This window comes from Centrocercus urophasianus, unplaced genomic scaffold (genome assembly GCF_019232065.1).
Source record: "Centrocercus urophasianus isolate 14NV4802_14NV808 unplaced genomic scaffold, USGS_Curo_1.0 seq_14, whole genome shotgun sequence".
NCBI classification, from domain to species: Eukaryota; Metazoa; Chordata; class Aves; order Galliformes; family Phasianidae; genus Centrocercus; species Centrocercus urophasianus.
The window spans coordinates 32481731-32501159 of record NW_024884586.1 but is presented as its reverse complement, the minus strand read 5'-3'; the positions used below and the strand labels follow the sequence as shown (position 1 = coordinate 32501159).

Sequence of the window (19429 nt, the reverse complement as noted above, 5' to 3'; positions counted from 1 at the left end):
TTCCTAAGGAATGCAAATACTGAAGGATGTGCACAGTAACCTCCCTCTGAGTCCTTAAATGTAGGATTTGATAAGAATACAGGATGTGAATTAGTGTGACTGAAACAAGGTCAGCCTGGGGAAGATGCAGGTTGATTTTTTTAAAAAAAAAAAAAAAAAAAAAAAAAAAAAAAAAAAGAGAGAGAAAAAGGCAGAAAGTGTGATGGTTACTGACGGTGTATGTGCATAAATGAATACTGGTATATGAGATGCTTCCCACTGCCAATTCTGTGAATAGTTATGAGGCAGCTAGAATATACTTCTAAGGACTGGAGTGACTAGTTCAACTGTATGCAGAAATATGTGGTGTTGAGGGTGGTAGACAGCTCTTAGGTGTGGAGCAAGTTCTTAAATCTTTATCTGCCACATGGTAAAGCAGCAGAAGTTAACAGCTAGAGTATGTCCAAGTGTTACTTTTCTAGTTCCAGAAAAGCCACTGCTGTTTTTGATAGGTGTTCATTTATACAAAAACGGTGCTGAGTCTAGGCAAAGAGATAACATTTGTGTTCTTTCTTTAATGGCTAAGGATTAATAATTTCAAAGTTTCATTGTTTACTAAACATCTTTAATGGAAAGCTTATTACTAATGGAAATTACTCCTTTTGTATATTCATATATATTACTACATATTTTGTTTATGCTGGTTTGAAGCTGGTGAATTTAGGAACCAACACTAGCCAGGTTTGAAGCTGGAGGGTCTTTTAACCCATCTTATTTTTGTGAGCGTTGTATCAGTAGCATTATACAGATTTACTCTCATTTCTTTAAAACTTGAGTTTTTGGACTGTTATAGCAGGTATTTTCTTGTAGAAAAGCTCTCTGCTGTAGCTTGGCAAACACTGGCTTCAGTCAAGTCAGTTGCTTTGTAATGCAACTTTTATTTAACTCCATAAAATATTTATTTATGTTGGTCTCTAACCCTATGCTGTATGTCAAAGTGCCTGCACACATAATGAAGTCTGCTGTTTGTGGCAAAAGATAACTGTATAACAGGTAACTGTAATACTGTCAAGGCTGTGCTTGCATGAGTGACTGTTTTAGTTGATTTTATTGCCGTGTTACGCAGCACCTATTTTGTCACAATTTCTCTGAAAGCCTTAGGTCTGTTTGCTTGTGTCAAGAAATTACAGTTTAAATGATGCACAGATTGGGGGAGTACAGAAAAAAATAGATAATATTTCTTTCCAGTGTTTTGAATGCATATGTAACCTGCTCAGTCAGGTTCTTTTGTGATCACCAGCATAGACTTTCCGGGAAACTGGGGCAGTGCCTGTGTTACACGTCACCATAGTTTTTGAAACCTCTTTTAAGTTTGAATGTTTTAAATGGAGTTTCCTTAGCAGATCGTATTTTTCCATTCACATCAAGAGATTCACATGATCTCTTTGTGGTGAGAGCTGTATCTCTTTATGATGAAGTTTGTGGTGCTAACAGTCTGTCTTGGCGAACTCTGAATGCAGTTGGGAGTTGCAAACAAAATCAGAAAGTTCAAATATAAAAACATCCATCTGGGCTTTGAAATATGCCAAAGGCTTCATTCTCACCAGTATATGTAAACTCAGTGAGTACACAATACATGCACCCAGCTGTTTTTTGTCGTGCCTTTAAACTCTACTGGAACTGTTTAGCTTAACAGCAAATGCAATGACAGATACTTCATATTAGCGTAAGTTTTATTTCTCTGGGACCTTTCAATGCTAGGAACATTAGCCGCCGTCATTTTTCTTTTCTCATTTTTCTATTTCTGAATCCCTGGCTTTGCTGTTGCTTTTTTTATTTATTTATTTTTTTTAAAAAAAATTAGATTTAACTGCTTTCTTCTCTCCTTTACAGAACTGGGCATTTTGCTCTCCATTGCACTGGTTCTGCTGTCAGCACACTCATGTAATCCAGGCAAATCCCCTGCATACAATTGTGTTACAAAACCATAGACACGAGGTTAACTTGGAGTGGTCGTTAGCCAAGCCCTCCACTGTGGCTCCTAAAATAAATTGCTGCTAATGCTGCTGCCATATGGCTGACAAACATGAGCTCTCTACAGTCTTTTGATTTCCTAGCTCATGCTTTCAAGTGTGCTGGCTCTTAAACAAGGCTTCTCCTCCCACATTATTTGTAGTTTATCTCCTGAGTGGTGAACTCAGGAAGCACGCAAGTGTGTCAGAAGAATAAATAACTTGATTCAGCTGTCCACCTCGGTTAGTGGCTCTGCAGAGTTGGGCTGTCTCCCGGCTGCACTCGGCCGGGCTCTGGCCTGCCGTGGTCTGGGCACCAGGGCGTGCTGCTTGAGGTACAGCTGTGAGAGCAGAGGGCTTCAGGTTACCCCTGTGTAGCACTGGCCCCTAGTGGAAGTTCCTGGACCCTCCATCACGTCGGGTTCACTATTAAAGCGTGCTTCCCATTTCCAGACTGCTTTTAAACCCAAATAACCCAGCAGAGCTGTTGCTTCTCTCTTCGAACATTTTGCTAAATACTGGCATTTGAGTTGTTAAGCAGCAATGCACATCTGTAGCACTGAATTAAAGGATGATATTAATTACTTTCTTTTTTTAAAGTTTCACATTGCTTTGGCAGGTTCTCTTGGCATTTGCCTACATAAGCTGTTGCTTAATAAAGCAAATGGGAGTATAGTATTTCTCCTTATATTTTTTAACATGTCTGTCTGCCATCTCAGATCACTTAGTGTAATTGTATATAATACTTAGCTGAAGACTTGTAATGAAAATCTGCAGACAACATCTGAAATGAAAGATGTAGAATTCTTACTGCAAATATTGGCACCAGTGCAGCATTCATGAGTGCAAATTCAAAGGAGGTGGTTTGATCTCTGTGAAGCCACCCGGTTCTTAGAACTCAAACACTGACGTAAGAAAAACATGTCAAAGGAGACAAGACCTGTCATGTGTGATGACATTTTTACTCTCATTCCTTGTCATTAGCTTTTGTACTATGATCTCAGTACAAACCAGGAATACTGTTGTAAACCTTCATGTTTTTTTCTGAGCTGTTGTAATTCTGGTTCAGGGTTGCCTTTGTGGGGGACTGAAAAAAGAAAAGATTGCCAGATGAGAATGACCATTCTGGCCTTGTACAGGTGAGGGCCTTTGGCAAGATTGATCATTGATTGATTCTTCCCTTTCTGCCTTGGGATGTGAGTTCATGTCATCTTTCTGACAAATGATGTTACAAACCTCTTAATATCTAGCAGATATTATGTTCCTGAGTCGTTAACATTTATTATGGCACTTGAGCATCATCACACTCTCTCTGTGTAACTTTTCCTTGGAAGGTAAGTAGTATTTAATGAGTACTGAAAAGGAATTTTGCTCAGTGTTCTGGTATTTTATACTGTAAAATCTCTCTCCTTGTTTTCACCTTGCTGGCTGTAGCCCACAGATAGGTACTACCTGGCTTTGAATCTGCCTCATGTTTCCACTCAGATGTTCTTAACTGTCCTTTCTTAACCTGTCCTTTCTGCCATTTGGCAAATCTAAAAAAGTTTTGCTCTTTTGTTTTGTTCTGCAAATGTAACCACAAATCGTGCTTGACTTTGTGCTTTTTAGGATAAGTATTGAAAAAGGAATTTTCTATACTGTATATGAAAAATACTTTATGTAAGTAAAAAAGAAAAAAAAAAAGGTACCTTTATGCCTGTTCTGCTTCTCTAAGAAGTTGTCTGTGTTTTTTAATGTTGAGATATTTACAAGTTTATTGTGCAGAAAACAACTTGAGTTAGTATGTTAGCATTGCAAAAGATCTTCAAGCCCTCAGGAGGCAGCTTAACTTCAGAAAGCTTAGTGGAGAATCTGTTAAATCAGCAAAAGAATATTGAGTTCCTGGTTGAGATTTGAAAAATGCTTGTTTCCAAAACAGAGTATGTTGAATTATGTCTTCCACTGAAATAGCCAACCAAAAGACAGAAATGTAGGAATAATAAACAGAATAGAAGTGTAAGCCTTTGCAAAAACAAGGGGATTTTAATGTGGAAAAATTTACAGGCATGAATATATTATAGCATCACTCAGACTTGAAAAAACAAAGTTCCGGAGGATGATATGTAACCAAGTTTTCATCACCAGTTTACGCTGTTAAATAATTCAAAATGTCAGAAACTACAGGTTTTCTGAAGTAGAAATTATTGCTGTCTGGCTTATTGATAGAAACAGATATGGGGAAAGGGTTTCTTTCTATGCTAATGAAACAATGTTCTATCTTCAGCTGTTGATGCTGGTGCTCTCAAAGGCAAACAAAGAACATTACAACTTGATCCGTATCTTTTCCAAGTAGCATGTATTTAGACCACTTTTAATTTCTGTTTAGGGAGCAGGACATGATGACATTACTGTTCTGTCTTCATAATGGATTGTGGCTGTTTGTTTTTTTTTTTTTTTAGTGTGTTTTCAGTGATGGATGGATATTCTACTGTTTTTGTGATCTTTTAATATGTACAGGTTTTGTGCAAAAATAAAAACTTCTAAGCTGTGTGTGGTGAAGAATTTCCATGAAGTTGGGTTGTATGCTAGCCATGTCATTGTGGACTGATGATTAATGGTCAGAACAGTCTTTCCACTTTTATTCCATGTGGGGATATGGAGGCTCAGTTGTTACCAACAGCAATCAGTAAGCATTATTGTTTGTGTTATCAAATACTTTTCAGTGTTGTTTCACAAAGAAGGAAGTTGAGATCTGCTTCTTTGCTGGTTTTTATACGCACACATTTTCTCTCCCCAGCTACCGTAATCTGCACAAGCACTTTTATTTGACTGAGAACTTTTTTCCTAAAATAAGAAAATTAACTTCAGTCATGCAAAAGCATTAATAGAATCATAGAATTGCCAAGGTTGGAAAAGACCTAGAAGATCATCCAGTCCAACCGTTCACCTATTCCCAATAGCTCCCACTAAACCATGTCCCTCAACACAACATCCAGCCTTTCCTTGAACACCTCCAGGGTCGGTGACTCCACCACCTCCCTGGGTGGAGTCCCTGGTAATACAGGGAGAGGGAAATTGTTTAATAAATTCTCTAGATAGATCATGGCCATCAGGATAGGAGAAGCAAGAGACCTGCCTAGGTAGTCCTGTAAAATCAATAGACATCCTAGCAAACTGTTTCTGTGGAGGTCATTTTTACATAAGTATTGCTGTGGTATTTTTCCATATTTCCACTTCTTTTCAGTGCTCTGTGGGGACAGGACAAGGGGAAATGGCCATGAACATGATCACTGATATGTGAAGGAATTCACAGTAAAGGGTGACGGAGCACTGGAACAGGCTGCCCAGGGAGGTTGTGGATTCTCCTTCTCTGGAGATATTCGAGACCCACCTGGATGCCTACCTGTGCAGCCTGCTGTAAAGAGTCTGCTTTGCAGGGGGGATTGGATCTAGTGATCTCTAGAGGTCCCTTCCTGCCCCTACAATTCTGTGATTGTGTGATTTTATTCAGGGTAAACTTACTCTGGGATAAACTCCTTCCTTGACTGAAATAAGCCATACTAAGAGAAATGATTCTGCCACAAATGAGGGATGGTACGTCTCTCAGTAGATAGTTTAAGGCTTCTTACCTATACCTCTGCACTATCAAGAGTTTGTAAGGTGGGTACACCTGAAAAGTGTGAAACAAATTGCATTAGAGATCTCATCTGCAAAAAGTTAATGGAGAGTTTCCATCTCGTGCTAAGATTAACATGCCCTGATCTTTACTTAGTTCTGGTAACTTAAAATATGTACTTAAAATGCTGCAGCCAATCTTCAAAATCTACTTATTAGATGCATGCTGCTTCTTATCACAGGCAGTGTGCTGTTATTAATAAGTATCATTGCAGGTTCTCAGGGAATTTTTACAAATACTTACTAGTGTTTATCACATATAAAAAGTGGAACTGAGGACATTCCTTTTTGTTACAGCTTCAGCTGTTTCAGTGAGACTGAGTACTTGGAGCAACAGATGTCTGTTTAGAGTGGAATAATTCTGCATGTACTGAACAGCAATCTGTTCATATCCAGAGATCTCTTTTTTTTTCCTGTCTTTCATTTAATCATTAAAACTGAAGGTGTTAGCCTTCACATGGTATGGAAGATTCAGATATGAAATTGCTCAGTTTAACTTTGTTGTTCATGTTGGCAACAAAATACATGTGGAATTAAGAATGCAAGATTGAAGGTATGTTGAGCAGTTACAAAATTAGTTAATGAGCAAGTATATAGTAATTTCAATATAGCTGTCTGATGTGATATATTTTCCATTGACTGATATCTTTTGATCAATTAGAATTGTACAGGAGCTTTAGCATACTGATAAGTTTCACTAGGAACTATTTTATGTGTGTCTTGCTGTGTTGCTTTGAGGCCTCTGTGTAAGAATTAATTGAAAACTTTAGCATTTAGTTTCCTTTGCTACTGTTTCACACACTTTTGTTTCAGATCCAGGTGACAGCGATCCCTGGTATAACAAGCAAATAAAATCCTGCTTGTGGAGTGGGTTGTTTTGTTGGTATTGGTTTTTGTTGTTGGAGGGACAGAGTGCCTCTCACCCCCTCCCTGAAGTTGGTTTCCTCCTCTAGGAGTGCAGTGTTGGTCAGTAGACAGTTTATATACAATGCAACATCTTTTATTTCTCATGAAGCCCCACTGTTGAAGTGTTGCATTGTTTGGAAGGACAGATTTGTGACTGTTTTCCAATTACTGCCTTGAGATCATGAGGAGCAGAAAAAAAATGTGCCCTAGTTGAACTAAATTTTCCCTTGAGTCCAGTGCCATCTATGTTAACTTATTCGTTAGCCTTGATAGCTGACAGAAATATTGTAAATATTAGGTATTTGTAGTGGGTCTTTTACTACAAATTCTAGGTCATCTTTGTTCTTTGTAGAAACTATTTTTAGTTTGGAGTTGAGAAGTTACTCAGATATAAAAGGGATCCATCTTTTACTTTATTTTTTTAATATATTCAGCCTGCCTGTGCAAAAATTCTTGGATAGTTTTTATTAATCTGCTTTTTCACTAAATAAAGAGTTGTCCAAGAATCCTTGCAGTGTTTGGACATTCTGTTTAAGCACAAGCTTCTGTGGTTTAAAGAGCAACGTGGCTAAATGATTGTCACTATTTGTATTTAACCAAGTCACTGCAAGAGTTTAGATTTGGTGCGCTGGCATGTGCAAATTTTTTTCGTTGTTATTCTTTATTCTGCAGATAACTAAGGTAAGCATCAACTTCTGCTTCAAAATTCTTGAAGTACTTGCTTGAGTATCTCTTAGATTGTTTTCACTATAGCTAAAGTTTATTTAAATAATGTGATCCATAAAATATGGTAGTCACCATGGTGATATATCATCCCTCTCACCTGTGAGAGTCTCCTCTGGCAAAGATGCTGATTTACTTTCCACCAGTGTTATGGTAGATATCCATCTTATGTGTATTGGCTCAGCTTGCAGTACAAAACACTCCTGTTGCAGTCAAATCACGCTTCAAAGGTTCTGCACTTGATGGAATGGGCAAGTAATTTGCTTAGAGTTTAAAAATATAAAAGCATGCATCTGGCATTCTTGGCTGTGTAAAGTTGATAGCAACCGCAAGTGCTATGGGCAGCACAAAGGCATTAGAGGAGCTTTTAGTTACTCTCAGTCCTGCTGCTGTGGGAGTTTGCATGTTAATAATGCTTTGGGGGGGGTGGAGGGGGGACTGCAGCTCTATCGGGTATTCTGCATTCAGTGTGTACAGCAAGCTGTCTGTTGGTATGAAAATGAGCAGAGTAGGTTTAAAGTGACTGATGCCATCATGAACTGGTATTAGGTTGTGTCAAGTAAAAGCACAGTCCTCCTCTCTGTCGGCAGTAAATGTTGAGCTTGTTTTAACTACGTGAGCAAAGGTAGTTATTTCATTTCTTTTCTCTGTTCTTGTTTCTTGCTCTGCTGAATCCACACAACTACAGCTCTGAGCTAAGGGCTGTAAAGGGGGTGTGTTTCTCCTCCTTTGATGGCATGTGACCTTTAATTCCATGGTAGCATGTTCTTTAGGGGGGTGGATGTAGGGTTTAGGTTAAATGATGTCCTGACTGCTATACGTGTTTTACTAAATTGCAAGAGCAATCTTGTTAGAACTGCAATAAACTTGTAAAAGGGTACAAAAGCAAAGGACAAGTTATTAGCTAATACTCCTAATTCCAACATAGGTCTGTCAGTAGTTAGTTTAAGCTATTTACAGGGCCCATAAGGGACTTGAGATCAGTTGCTGTGATAAGGGGTTCTAGTTTTCCAGCCTTCTGAAGAATTCAATTCCAGTAATCCTCTCTTTCTTCCTTCCCCTGAAGGTCATCACATTCCACTTTCCTAGATTAAAGGATGTTACCAGAACTGTTGCACAACTCCTGTGCAAGAACAATTGGCAAGGGTGGTGTCTGAGTAGGCCTTCTCTGAGTGATCTGAAAATGAAGCTGCGCTGGAACTGCCAGGAAAGCCAGCTGCTGGAGGAGTGTTGCAGGCCTGGCAGTCTTTCTAGGCTTTCAGATGAGTAGATGAGGACAGAGCTCTGAGCTTTAGAAAACACCTGGGCTGGGAAGGGATTTTTGAAGATCTGTCTGAATACCTGAATGTGATTTGGGTAGGTGTGGAATTAGCAACACTGGTACCTGGTCACTGCTGTCTCCAAGCAATGCGTGCTTCAGCTTTGTGCTCATGGAGTCCATGGGAAAAACTGTAGAAGCAGGTAAGAGCCTGCTACACCAGTGGGGCTGAATCCCTGCTCATATTAACAAAGATTAAGACTGAGTGTATGCTTCTTGCTTTATACTGTAAACTGTACTCAAAGTAACACTTGATATTCCTCTTAGAATAGTAGAATCCTTAGAGTTGGAAGGAACCTTTAAAGGTCGTTTAGTTCAGCTCCTCTGCAGTGAACAGGGATGTGCACAACTAGATCAGGTTGCACACGGCCTGGTCCAGCCTCACCTTGAAAGCTTTCAGGGACACGGGGCATCAACCACATCTCAGGGCAGCCTGTTCCAGTGCCTCACTGTAAAAGACTTCAAGTGCAGAATTTTATATTGGTGTAGAAGACTAAGCTTAATGATGTGCAGAGGAGAAGAGCTGCATACGGTGCAGGAAGAAGGGAAGCTAGAGGAATCTCTGCCAGGTTCTTGTTCATGCTATCTGCACGCTTGACTTCGTTCACCACAACTGCCATTCTTTCTCAGACAGTGGTAGTGATGCATGGTAGGTACTGAGAAGTCACCATTGGATATACTCTTACGATCTCAGTAATTTTGTTGTGTTTGTGGCAACAAGTTTTTAGAGAGAGAATCACTTAATTAAGCTGACAGCTCTGGAGCAGAGTAAAAGCTGACAAGCTTCTCAGGCCACAGGCCTTTGAAGAATGCAGCTGTCTTCCAAGTTTGTTGCTTTAGTAGTTGCTTATGTCTCTGTAGAGAGCTGTGCATGAAACTCAAAGCACTCTTCAGTATGTAAGGACAAATCTAGAATCATTAACTCATTTCGTGAGAGTTTATGGAAGACTGTGGAGCAATTGCCAACTACAAATTAAGGTTGCTTTTTCATCTTTAGCCTGGAAGGTTCCTGGCAATTTGGAAAACTATGAAGGTGTGGAAGTTTCATCTTCTGCTTAGCTGTACTGTAAACTCCGTGCTGTGTGGTATGGGAGAATCTGCATTCTTGGCTGTGTAAGAGGGGCAGATCGCAGCAGTTACATCCAGCAGTGTAAGTTATCTCAGTGCTCCTGCAGCCATGAAATTTCATGTTTATTTTGATAGAATTTAGATAGAACTGACATGAAATGTTGTCAAAAGTTGTGCATTTCTGTACAGGGACAAGCAGATGCATTTTTCTCAGGAGATAATGTGTAGCTTTTTTTTTTTTTCCTTATATATAGGTTGTTCTTCTAAGCTGACCTTAGCCGTTTGTGGTTTTATGGTTTGCCTGAACGTTAGAAATGCAAGCAATGCCATTTAGCCCACTATCTCTTGTCTCTGGACTAGGCCTAGTTTGATTCTTTGTTTGTGGGATTTTTTGTTTTAGGGTTTTGTGAGATCTAACAAATACAACAAAACATTGCAGGCTGGAGTTTCTGAATAACCAAGTCGTTAGTTTGGAAACATAGGAAGAAGCTGCATCTCAGCTAGAGGGTCTGATCTAATGTGAGCCAGTTACAAAGTAAGTTTCATAAATGCAAGAAGCATTTTAATGAAGTCTTGCTGGTTTGGGGTGAAGAAGGGAAGAAAAATTAAGCTCCTTTAGAAACTCTAGGGGATAAAAGATTAAGAAAGCAAGCTGTTAATGGAGGAGAAGGGAAGTTTTAAATGGCAGCAAATACAATTAAAAGTACCAGCTCCTGCCCACAAATAACAGACCAAGTTTTGCAAACTCAACAGGTTTCATTCCTTTTTGTTACATTTCTTTGATGGGATTTTGCCTTTGATTGCGTGGTAGTGGGTGGAATGTCTGATACTCTTGGCTACAAATACTGTATAGGTTCTTAAAACTACATTTGTTCTGGCATAGGAGCTTAGCTGTGTGGGTGTGAATGTTTCTTTGAGGCTTGGTGTTCGTTTTGGGTGATCACCTTATGTTATCTACAGCTTTAAAGGGGGGACTATTGATATCTAGCAGCCAACTTCACTGTGGTATACATCAGCACTGCTGTAGATTTAGTGCTTAAGTATATTAATTACTCTTTTGGTGAAGGTAATGTCTAGATGATCAATTATCCAAAAAATATACTGTGTGGACCTGAGACAAGCAACTATAAATGTTACCTATCATTGTCTTATCAATGGCATAGTGTTTAAACTTTTAAGCACATTAGAATACTAGCTAATCAGAAATGTATTATTGTCAACTGCTTAGGAAAGATGGTGCGGATCTTTTCCTGGGCAATACAGAAAAGTAATACACTGTGCTGGGTTAGAATTTAGCTGATAAATAGGTTATTCCATGCATATCTGAGTATCTGGGATATTTGAATTTTACTAGCAGTCTAATGTCCTGTGTGCACATTTTGCCAGGTGTCCAAAAAAACATCAATTCAGAATTGGCTGATCACATGTTAAATTGGCTGCTGCTGCTTGTGCATAATGAGCTGGATTATCAGAGGTAATCTGTTTAATTTAAGCCCAGCTTGCTGTCAGTGAGAAAGGTTACGGAGCAGCTGCTTGATCAGTTCAGCAGGCAGATCTGAGAGGAATGTCGTAATTCTGTCAGTACAGACAGGCAGGAATATATGGTGAGAAGCCCCAGCTGATCAATGTAATGATACCAATATTCGTTAGCTATTCAAACTATAAGCCAACCATTCTTTAGCATGCAGGTATCAGTGAATTTTGAACAAACTTTGCTGCTTGTTTAAAAGCAGCTTATTGTACTGTTTTATATCTCTTGATACGATTCAGGTATGGAAAAATTAGGGGGAGTAGATTAGACAGTTATGCTTGTTCTCCATTCAGTAACAGCCTTATCAGAAAATGAGAAACTAATCTTGATTAAAAGAGAAAGAAGAGACTGAATTCTAGTTTGTGTTTAATTTTAACACTTCTGTAAGCACAAGTTGTGCATTTGTAGTCTGTACCTAAATGAGAAGAGATCTTGTGCTGCAGTTACACATGTGGTTTATGAATGTTGTTTCTATTGTCTTCATTTCTTTTCTAGGGAGAGAGTGTGTGCAGCAGCTAGCAGAGAACACAAGGTATTTCAGGAGACGACTGAAAGAGATGGGCTTTATCATCTATGGAAATGAAGATTCCCCTGTTGTGCCTCTGATGCTGTACATGCCAGCAAAAATTGGGTAGGTTTAACAGATTTTTTTTTTTTTTTTTGTCCATCTGCTTTAAAGTTAGCATGCTACGAGAATATTAAGACTTTTCTAAATGTAAAGAAAGACTGTTTTGAAACATGGCATGTAGTGGCAAAGCTTGTTCTTATTCACATATAGAGATTTTTGCATCTTTCTTAAAAATGTTTGGCATTAGATTAGATGGTTTTTTGGTGGTTTTTTTTTGTTGTTGTTTTGTTTTTTTTCAATTTGAGTGTTCCCATGATAAGCACTTCAAAAAGCAGTACATCCTGTGGCTCTGTAATGTGCCTCAATTGAATTTAATTGGTAGAAACAAACAATTTTGAAATAGCAGAAGCATTTGCTTTGGGATATTGCAGCAGGGGGCATTCCTCATATAGTCAAACTTCTGAGCCTTAGTTCCTGTTTCCTATCTGAAGGATTTTCAGGCTTAGGTTACAAATCCATTTAGAAAGAGCCTGCCAAAAGACCAGCCTCTGCCACATATAATCTTTCAGCTTTGTTAGAACTTAATACAGTGAAAGCTTTTGAGGAAGACCACCTTGGGATTGAATTAAAGAGAGCCTTTGTAATTAGATGTTCTACCTCCCTGAGAAAGAACTGGAAGCTCCAACTTGTGGTGTTAAAGACTTGTTTAACGAAGGCATGTATAGGTAAACATACTAAGACCTTTGTGCTGTCACTGCTCTGTCTCTAAGGTGTCATTCTGACCAATTTTCCTTGATTTATTTATTTATTGATTTATTTTTGGCAGTGCATTTGGGCGTGAGATGCTGAAGCGGAACATTGGTGTTGTGGTTGTGGGCTTCCCTGCAACTCCCATCATCGAGTCCAGAGCCAGATTCTGTTTGTCTGCAGCTCATACCAAAGAGATGCTTGATACGGTAAGTGTCTCATCTTGCCTCTGTCTTGCTCGTGTCTTCTGTAAACAGAGATAACAATTCTGGTTTTCCTGGGTTCTTTTTGTTGTGTTGGGTTTTTTTGTTTTTTTAAAGAATGGTTTGGTATACGATTTGTGTTTGGTATACAAATTAATTAAACCTGATGTTCAAAGTTGTCTGTAGTAGAGTGGACGCCATCTCCAACAAATCAGAACAGCCTTCTTCAGTAAATTTCAGGGACTTTTTCCCATTTCACATATGCAAGAGAGATGGTCTGATTCCCTTGAGATACTTTTTTTTCCTTTGTTAAATGGGAGCATAGTGACATTCTCAATTAGCTCTGTGAAAGATCATGGTTGATTGGAAGAGGTGCTTGAGGAAAGACAAGAATATGATCAGAGGAACTGCAGGCTGGACAACCTCACCTTGATCCTTGGAAGGATGATGAAGAAAAAAAATTCCTTGAAACTAAACTATTTCCAAGCCTATTATGGACAAGGTGGTTGGGAATAGTTATTGTAGAATTATGAAGGAGAACTTGTGCCCAGTGCTCAGGTATGATCAGGTGGAGACACTTTATAATGTGAACAGCAAATAGGAGTTGTAGTTTAAGCAAATCCTTACCAGCATATCAACAACAAAAAATGTAGTCTTAAGCCTTTAATCCTTAGCTGCCACACAGTTTCTACATCAGTAATGAAAAATGGCCCTTCTTGATTTTAGATTTGCTAGGAAGAGTAGTAAGGCAGTAGCATGTAGAGTTTGATAAGTGTATCAGGTGCAGCTCTGTACCAGTAGAACCATTTGCTTTTTATCTGTGGTGCTGTACTTACTGCTTTCAAACTATTTCTGCCCTTTAAGACCTGAAGGATTCCACCCTGACACTCCAACAACCAGCTGTTAAAGGGGTTCCTTTCCCAGCTACTTGTCCTGTTACTTTTCCTGTAATTATGCTAAGTAAATTGTTTCTGTTCTAAATAATTCTGAAATGCTGTTTTTTGAGAGCTCTCTCCTTCTCTTTCTTTTCTCTATTGTAAAATCAGTAATACTAGACTTAAATTACTTGGAGCATAGCATTAGAAATGAGTGCATTGAAACAAATGGGGGAGCAATAGCTTCTGATCGGGTAGACACAGGAGAATGAATGGGAAATAGGTGGGAGGAGGGGAAAAAAGAAAATGTAAGTCTCTGAAATGGCATTCCTGCATGGTGAGCTGCAACTTAAACTGCGCAAACTTGATGTGCTGATGCTATCTGAGCAATCACACCATCTTGCTGTCTGCTACTCTGTCTTCTCCTGGTGACTAACTGGCTGGTTTCACAGGATATTTATAGGCACTATACTTGCTCTGTTCTAAATCCAATCTGCAATTTTTATTACTCTGCTTAAAAAAGCGCTCTTTTCTTATCAGTCTACTTACACGTCTTCTAGCTTTCCAGAAAGTTTTGTGTGTTTAGCTCTGAGGACTCACTTCTAAAGTATACATCTAGGTGCTAAATGCTCCAAACCAAGGAAGATGCTTGTTCAGTATATTGGGGTTTGTCTGCCTAAGAAAATTAATCCAGGACAAAATGTATGAATTTTGAAGTGAATGAAGAAATCTTGATTTTTATCTTGGTGTGTGAAGGCTTTGTTCCAAGTTGGCATGAAGTGCTTCGGAGTTTAAAGTGACTGCATGCCCTGAACCCAGAACAATGGCAAGTGGAGTTAATAAGTAGCAAGTCTTTGTGTCAGTGACTGTGTTCTGCTTTTCTGCTGACACAGTGAAACAGAATCAGCTTCAGGCAGCTAGTAATTAAGACCATGGTCAGATGGGTTCCCTCTGCTGAACTGTGGCAACGATATCCAAGAGGAAAATAAATGAAGTGAGTAGAAGTGGAGAGAGCTGGCACAGTTTCCACAAGTCAGTGGTACAGAGAACTTGGTAGCCCATCCATGTGTGCATGGATACTAATGCTGTTATTGTGGCATTTTTTTGTAAATAAAATTAATCAGAGCAAGGGGAGGAGAAGTTTATCTTACACTTGTATAAGATATATACTTGTATACTTGATATTTGTAATGCTTCCTTGTTCTTATTAAACAAAACCATGTGATGGGGAACAGTTCTCAGTTACAATTTTAACCATTTTATGTAAATAAAACTTTCCTGCCTGAAAATATTTGGCTCAGGATCAGAGTGAGGTCCTTCATAACCTGCATCCCTGTGGGTTGGTGCTTTCTTTTTAGTGATGAATAATATATATTACACTCTTGAAATCAGAGTTCACCAATGCCATTTCTTTTGTAGTCTTCGTTAGTCACATGGTCCTTTTTTGTTTTAAATTAATAAAATCCTAAATCTGCATTCAAGAATAACAGTTAACAGACTCTTTCAACAGAAATTAACCTTAAATTGTTTCCATATGGGGTTTTTACTTTAAGCTCTGGCAAACTGTGCCCACTCTCTTGTTTGGTTTTGTTTTTATTGAGGTCTAACTTCTGGTCTTGTCATTCCCCCAGATTTTAGAATGGAGAGGTTCTTGCTGCCAGATATAACAAGCATGAGGGGCCATTGTTTAAAGAAATAAGAACTTGGACTATTCATCCAGGAAGGAAAAGCATGTAGGGATATTAACCTCCATCTGCCAGCTATTCTCAAGAGATAGGCATTTGACCCAGAACATGTTAAAAGTGGAGTGTTGTTGTTGAATTAATGGCATTCTGAAAGAATGCTGAACGTACCTATCTGAACAAATCTAAAATGTAAGGGAGTGCAGAATGCCAACCTTGGGAGTTCAGAAATCTCACTTAAGTTGGAAGTCATCTTCTGCACATATCTTTGTCACTCACCATGGATAAGATAGATAATTAGTATGACATATTGTTGCACATTTGTCTTCAGCAGCTGACTTATTTTTACCACCTTGTTCCAGGGATGGTCTCCAGAGAAATAGAAGCTTAAGGTCTGACTTCTAACAAATTCTACTGTGAGCCAGTGTCTTATCAAAGAGATTGCATGATTATAGAGGAGATTCAACTCTTTGAAAGGGTAGATAGCAGCAGGACAAGGGGAAATGGTTTGAAATTGAGGGAGGGAAGGTTTAGGTTGGATGTCAGGGGGAAGTTCTTTACAGAGAGAGTGATGAGGTGCTGGAGCAGCTGCCCGGAGAGGTTGTGGATGCCCCATCCCTAGAGGTGTTCAAGGCCAGGTTCGATGGGGCCCTGGGCAGCCTGGTGTAGTATTAAATGGGGAGATTGGTGGCCCTGCATGTGGCAGGGGGTTGGAGATTCATGATCCTTGAGGTTCCTTCCAACCCTGGCCATTCTGTGATTATCTGAGCAGGGACTTTCCTCATTTCTTATGCTAGCAAGTGCTTGACTTCTGTAGAACTTCAAATGATTAGTATTCAGGTCATATGGTGAAAGGTTTTGCAAGCTCATTAGCAGTGCTCTTGGCTACCCGTTGGCTAGGTGTCCCTCTATGGCTACAGTTAGAGAAAGCTTCTTTCCAGGTGGGAAAAAATGCTTGGGGTCCTATTCAGAATGGCTTTTCATTCCTTGACAAAAAATATCCCATACAATACTTAGCACATCTCTAATTGCACATGGGCAATTAGACATCAGTCTAATCAAATACAGATATTTTAAAATACACCAAGAAAAGCTGCTAGCATAAAATACGCTATTTTTCACTATCTTGTAATACAAAAATTATGGTATTTTAGTAGTAGATAGTATACCAACAAATACAGTATTTTCATACTGAACGATAGAAAAAGAGGCATCAAACCTCAAGTACGTTTTCCTGTTTCAGCTATCTTAACCCCCCCAGAAATGGAGGACTGCTTTTTCTCAACTGATCCATGTATGGACAGGCATGGCTTTAAACAGGCTGACAGTGAAAATTAAAGTAGTATTGCTAGCTGCTATATTTGTGCTTTGGAGTTGGAATAGTCAGGTATGTTCAGAGTCACTGTTGGTGAAATTACTTGTGCCACTCACTTGGTCTGGAGTCTGCCAAATATTAAAACACAAAAAAAATTGTGCGTACCTGAAGCTACATCATTCTAGTCTGGTAAATTTCCACTTGGCCTGTGGGCATGCAGAAAGGAAGATGTGCTGATAGCTTTCTTGCATTTGTTTCCCCTGCTGATACACTGTGGTCTCTTTCTCAGGCTTTAAAAGAAATCAATGAAGTTGGGGACCTTTTGCAACTTAAATATTCCCGTCACCGTTTGGTACCTCTCTTGGACCGGCCATTTGATGAGACTACATATGAAGAAACAGAAGACTGATCTCCCTCCATATGCCTTGTTGGGAGGGACATACCCCCGTGGGACGCTCTGTGGCATGCAAGCCACAGTGTGTGAACAACACACTTCTGACTGCTCAGTGTAAAAGACATTTCCTCTCAATACTGAAGTGGCCACCATCAACTCTAAATGGCATTTTGTAAATAGAGAGAGGAGGAGGAGGAAAAAAAAAAAAGCTTTGATTCATGTGTCTTCAGGGTCTGGCCCTAGAGGTGCTTGGCTTTATTTCTTCATGTTGCTTTTTTTATTTATTTGTCTCAATAAGTTCACAGCAATCCACGTTGGCTGTGACTGATGAGCTCAGTTTTTGTATGCACCAATAGCCTCCCAGATGCTGGCTGAGATGTTGTGAGCATGTGTGATGCTGGCATGGCAGCATTTCCAGTGTCACTGCTACATGTCTGACCTTGTAGTAAGGGGTGAGCTGACCTGTCTGTTGATTGGAGACTTCCTAGAGAAACTGTTGATTGCTAACTTTGACGTATTTAACAAGACTGATAATCAACCAAAGCTTTTTTCTTTTGCTGTTACTTGCTTAAAACTTGAATATAGCGTTTTTTAAAATAAATGTGTTGCTGACGCATCACTGACAGGACCATTGTTCCCAAACATTATTTAGTTTTACAAGTCTCAGGCAGTAAGACTTCTGGGACTCCAACTACTTTTCCTTCCCAGTATGGATACCAGATTGTCTCCTGGGTTTGACAATAATTATCCTCTTCAAATAGGGTAAGTGATGGAGAGATTGTATTGTTGCTAGTGAATTTTAAAATGGGGATGATTCGTCTTTTGTCTGACGTACTTCTGTGGCTTTTTGTTTTGTTTTGTTTTTTAAGCTGGTCTTAATGTGTATTGCTTTCTTGATTTCTCATCTTCACATTTCTTTGTCTTTGCTTTAGAACTAGTATGAAACCACAAAAAAGCATATCTAGTAGCTGCTAGGTTCTGGAAAGATGTTCTTGGAATTAAGTAAACTATAGCAAGTGTTCTGCTGCTTGTTAAGTCTAGGACCTCTGAATAATCAGACTTACGTGATGGATTGGAACTACTTATCTCATACAGGTCTGTGAAAGAATGATTGCTACCCTCTGCCACACTAATTCACTGTTTCTTGTCATGTATGGGATTTTCTTGTTGTGCAAGGCTTTTATGCAGAAAGTATGAACAGCCTGGATCTGTATCAAAATGCTTCAGCTAGCCAGCAAAGTCTCAGTTGGTAGCTGCATATCATGTATATGTAGGCCTTCCCTGAAAAGCAAATGTCTTCACAATTGCGATTAGTTTGAGATGGTTATTTTTTTGTATTTCTGTTACTGTGACATCTGTTCACTGAGCCAATTGCTGTTAATCTTTTCTTTCCAAATTCCACACTGTCCTACTCTGATCGAAGTTTTGAATAGCCTCCTTTGCTTTAGCACACCTTGGAAATGGACTATATCATAGTCATTGTGTCTTGAGTTTTTTCAGTAAGCAAAATGGATTGCTTAAGTGATACCAAAAAATGTTACAACCAGGATCAGTTGCAGGATAGTTCTTGGTGTGTTTTGTTTTTTCCTTTTTACATACTCCTTCCTCCTTCCAGGCATACAGATTATCTGCAGGAATACTAGTGCTTTAACGTTGCATAATTTGGGTTTGGGTTAGCATGATGTTCTTTGCAGAAGTTTTTAAACAAATTCTTCACCTTAAAGTTAAAGCAAACTGCAGTCCAAAGTAATGTGGTGTTTATATAAGTTATTTTATGTTCCTTCTTGCAAGTAACAGGGAAAAAGCTCTTTGGTCCCTGGAACCAAGCAGTTCCACAAGTACATATTGTTGATTAAAGCAGAATTGGTTTCTCTTACGCAATATCTTCACATCTTTGTAGATCTTTTTAATATAGCTAAAATTAGAAACACCGTTTTGACTTCTACCATTGCATTTCATAAATTTAATTAGATGAGAATTAAAACTGCTTTCAGAATAGGTTTGGGTTAACCATTTCTGTTTCAGTCCCCTAATGCTGATTTGCTGGCCTTCTGGTGCAAGGTGTGTGCAACCCAAGAAGTCTGTAATCTGCATGTGCAGCCTTCCTAGCTATGAAGTAATCTCATTTGTTCAGCCACAGAGTAAACTGCAGTTATGTGAGCTTACTTTAACATTCGACCTTCTTCACCTGCATTCTGCCCAGGACAAGCTCTGACATTCCAGCAGATGACCTGCTTTCTGACTTGAAGCAGCTTTACCTCAAAGAATTGTTCTTTTCCTTTCTTGTTTGTAGCGGGGAACAAGAGGAGGTTAGTGCAGGAATCCCCATTCCTGACTCCACTCCTGATACTGTTGACAAAATGGAACAGCTTGAGCTGACAAAACCAGCTTACTCAGAGACATAGGCCATGGATCAGTGGGGAGCTGTTGAGCCTTCTGAGATGTACAGCATGC

At 39.1% G+C, this 19429-nt stretch overlaps 1 protein-coding gene across 1 annotated transcript in view; it reads left to right on the top strand.

Moving 5' to 3' along the window:
- The window catches only part of SPTLC2 (serine palmitoyltransferase long chain base subunit 2), a 60560-nt gene extending 41709 nt beyond the window's left edge, over nucleotides 1-18851 (top strand). The window contains exons 10-12 of the mRNA XM_042814255.1: nucleotides 11687-11822; nucleotides 12586-12715; nucleotides 16871-18851. Of these exons, the coding sequence (XP_042670189.1) occupies nucleotides 11687-11822; nucleotides 12586-12715; nucleotides 16871-16990 (386 nt within the window). The 3' untranslated portion in view covers nucleotides 16991-18851. The remainder of the gene's footprint in view (nucleotides 1-11686; nucleotides 11823-12585; nucleotides 12716-16870) is intronic.
- Nucleotides 18852-19429: the final 578 nt, after the last annotated feature.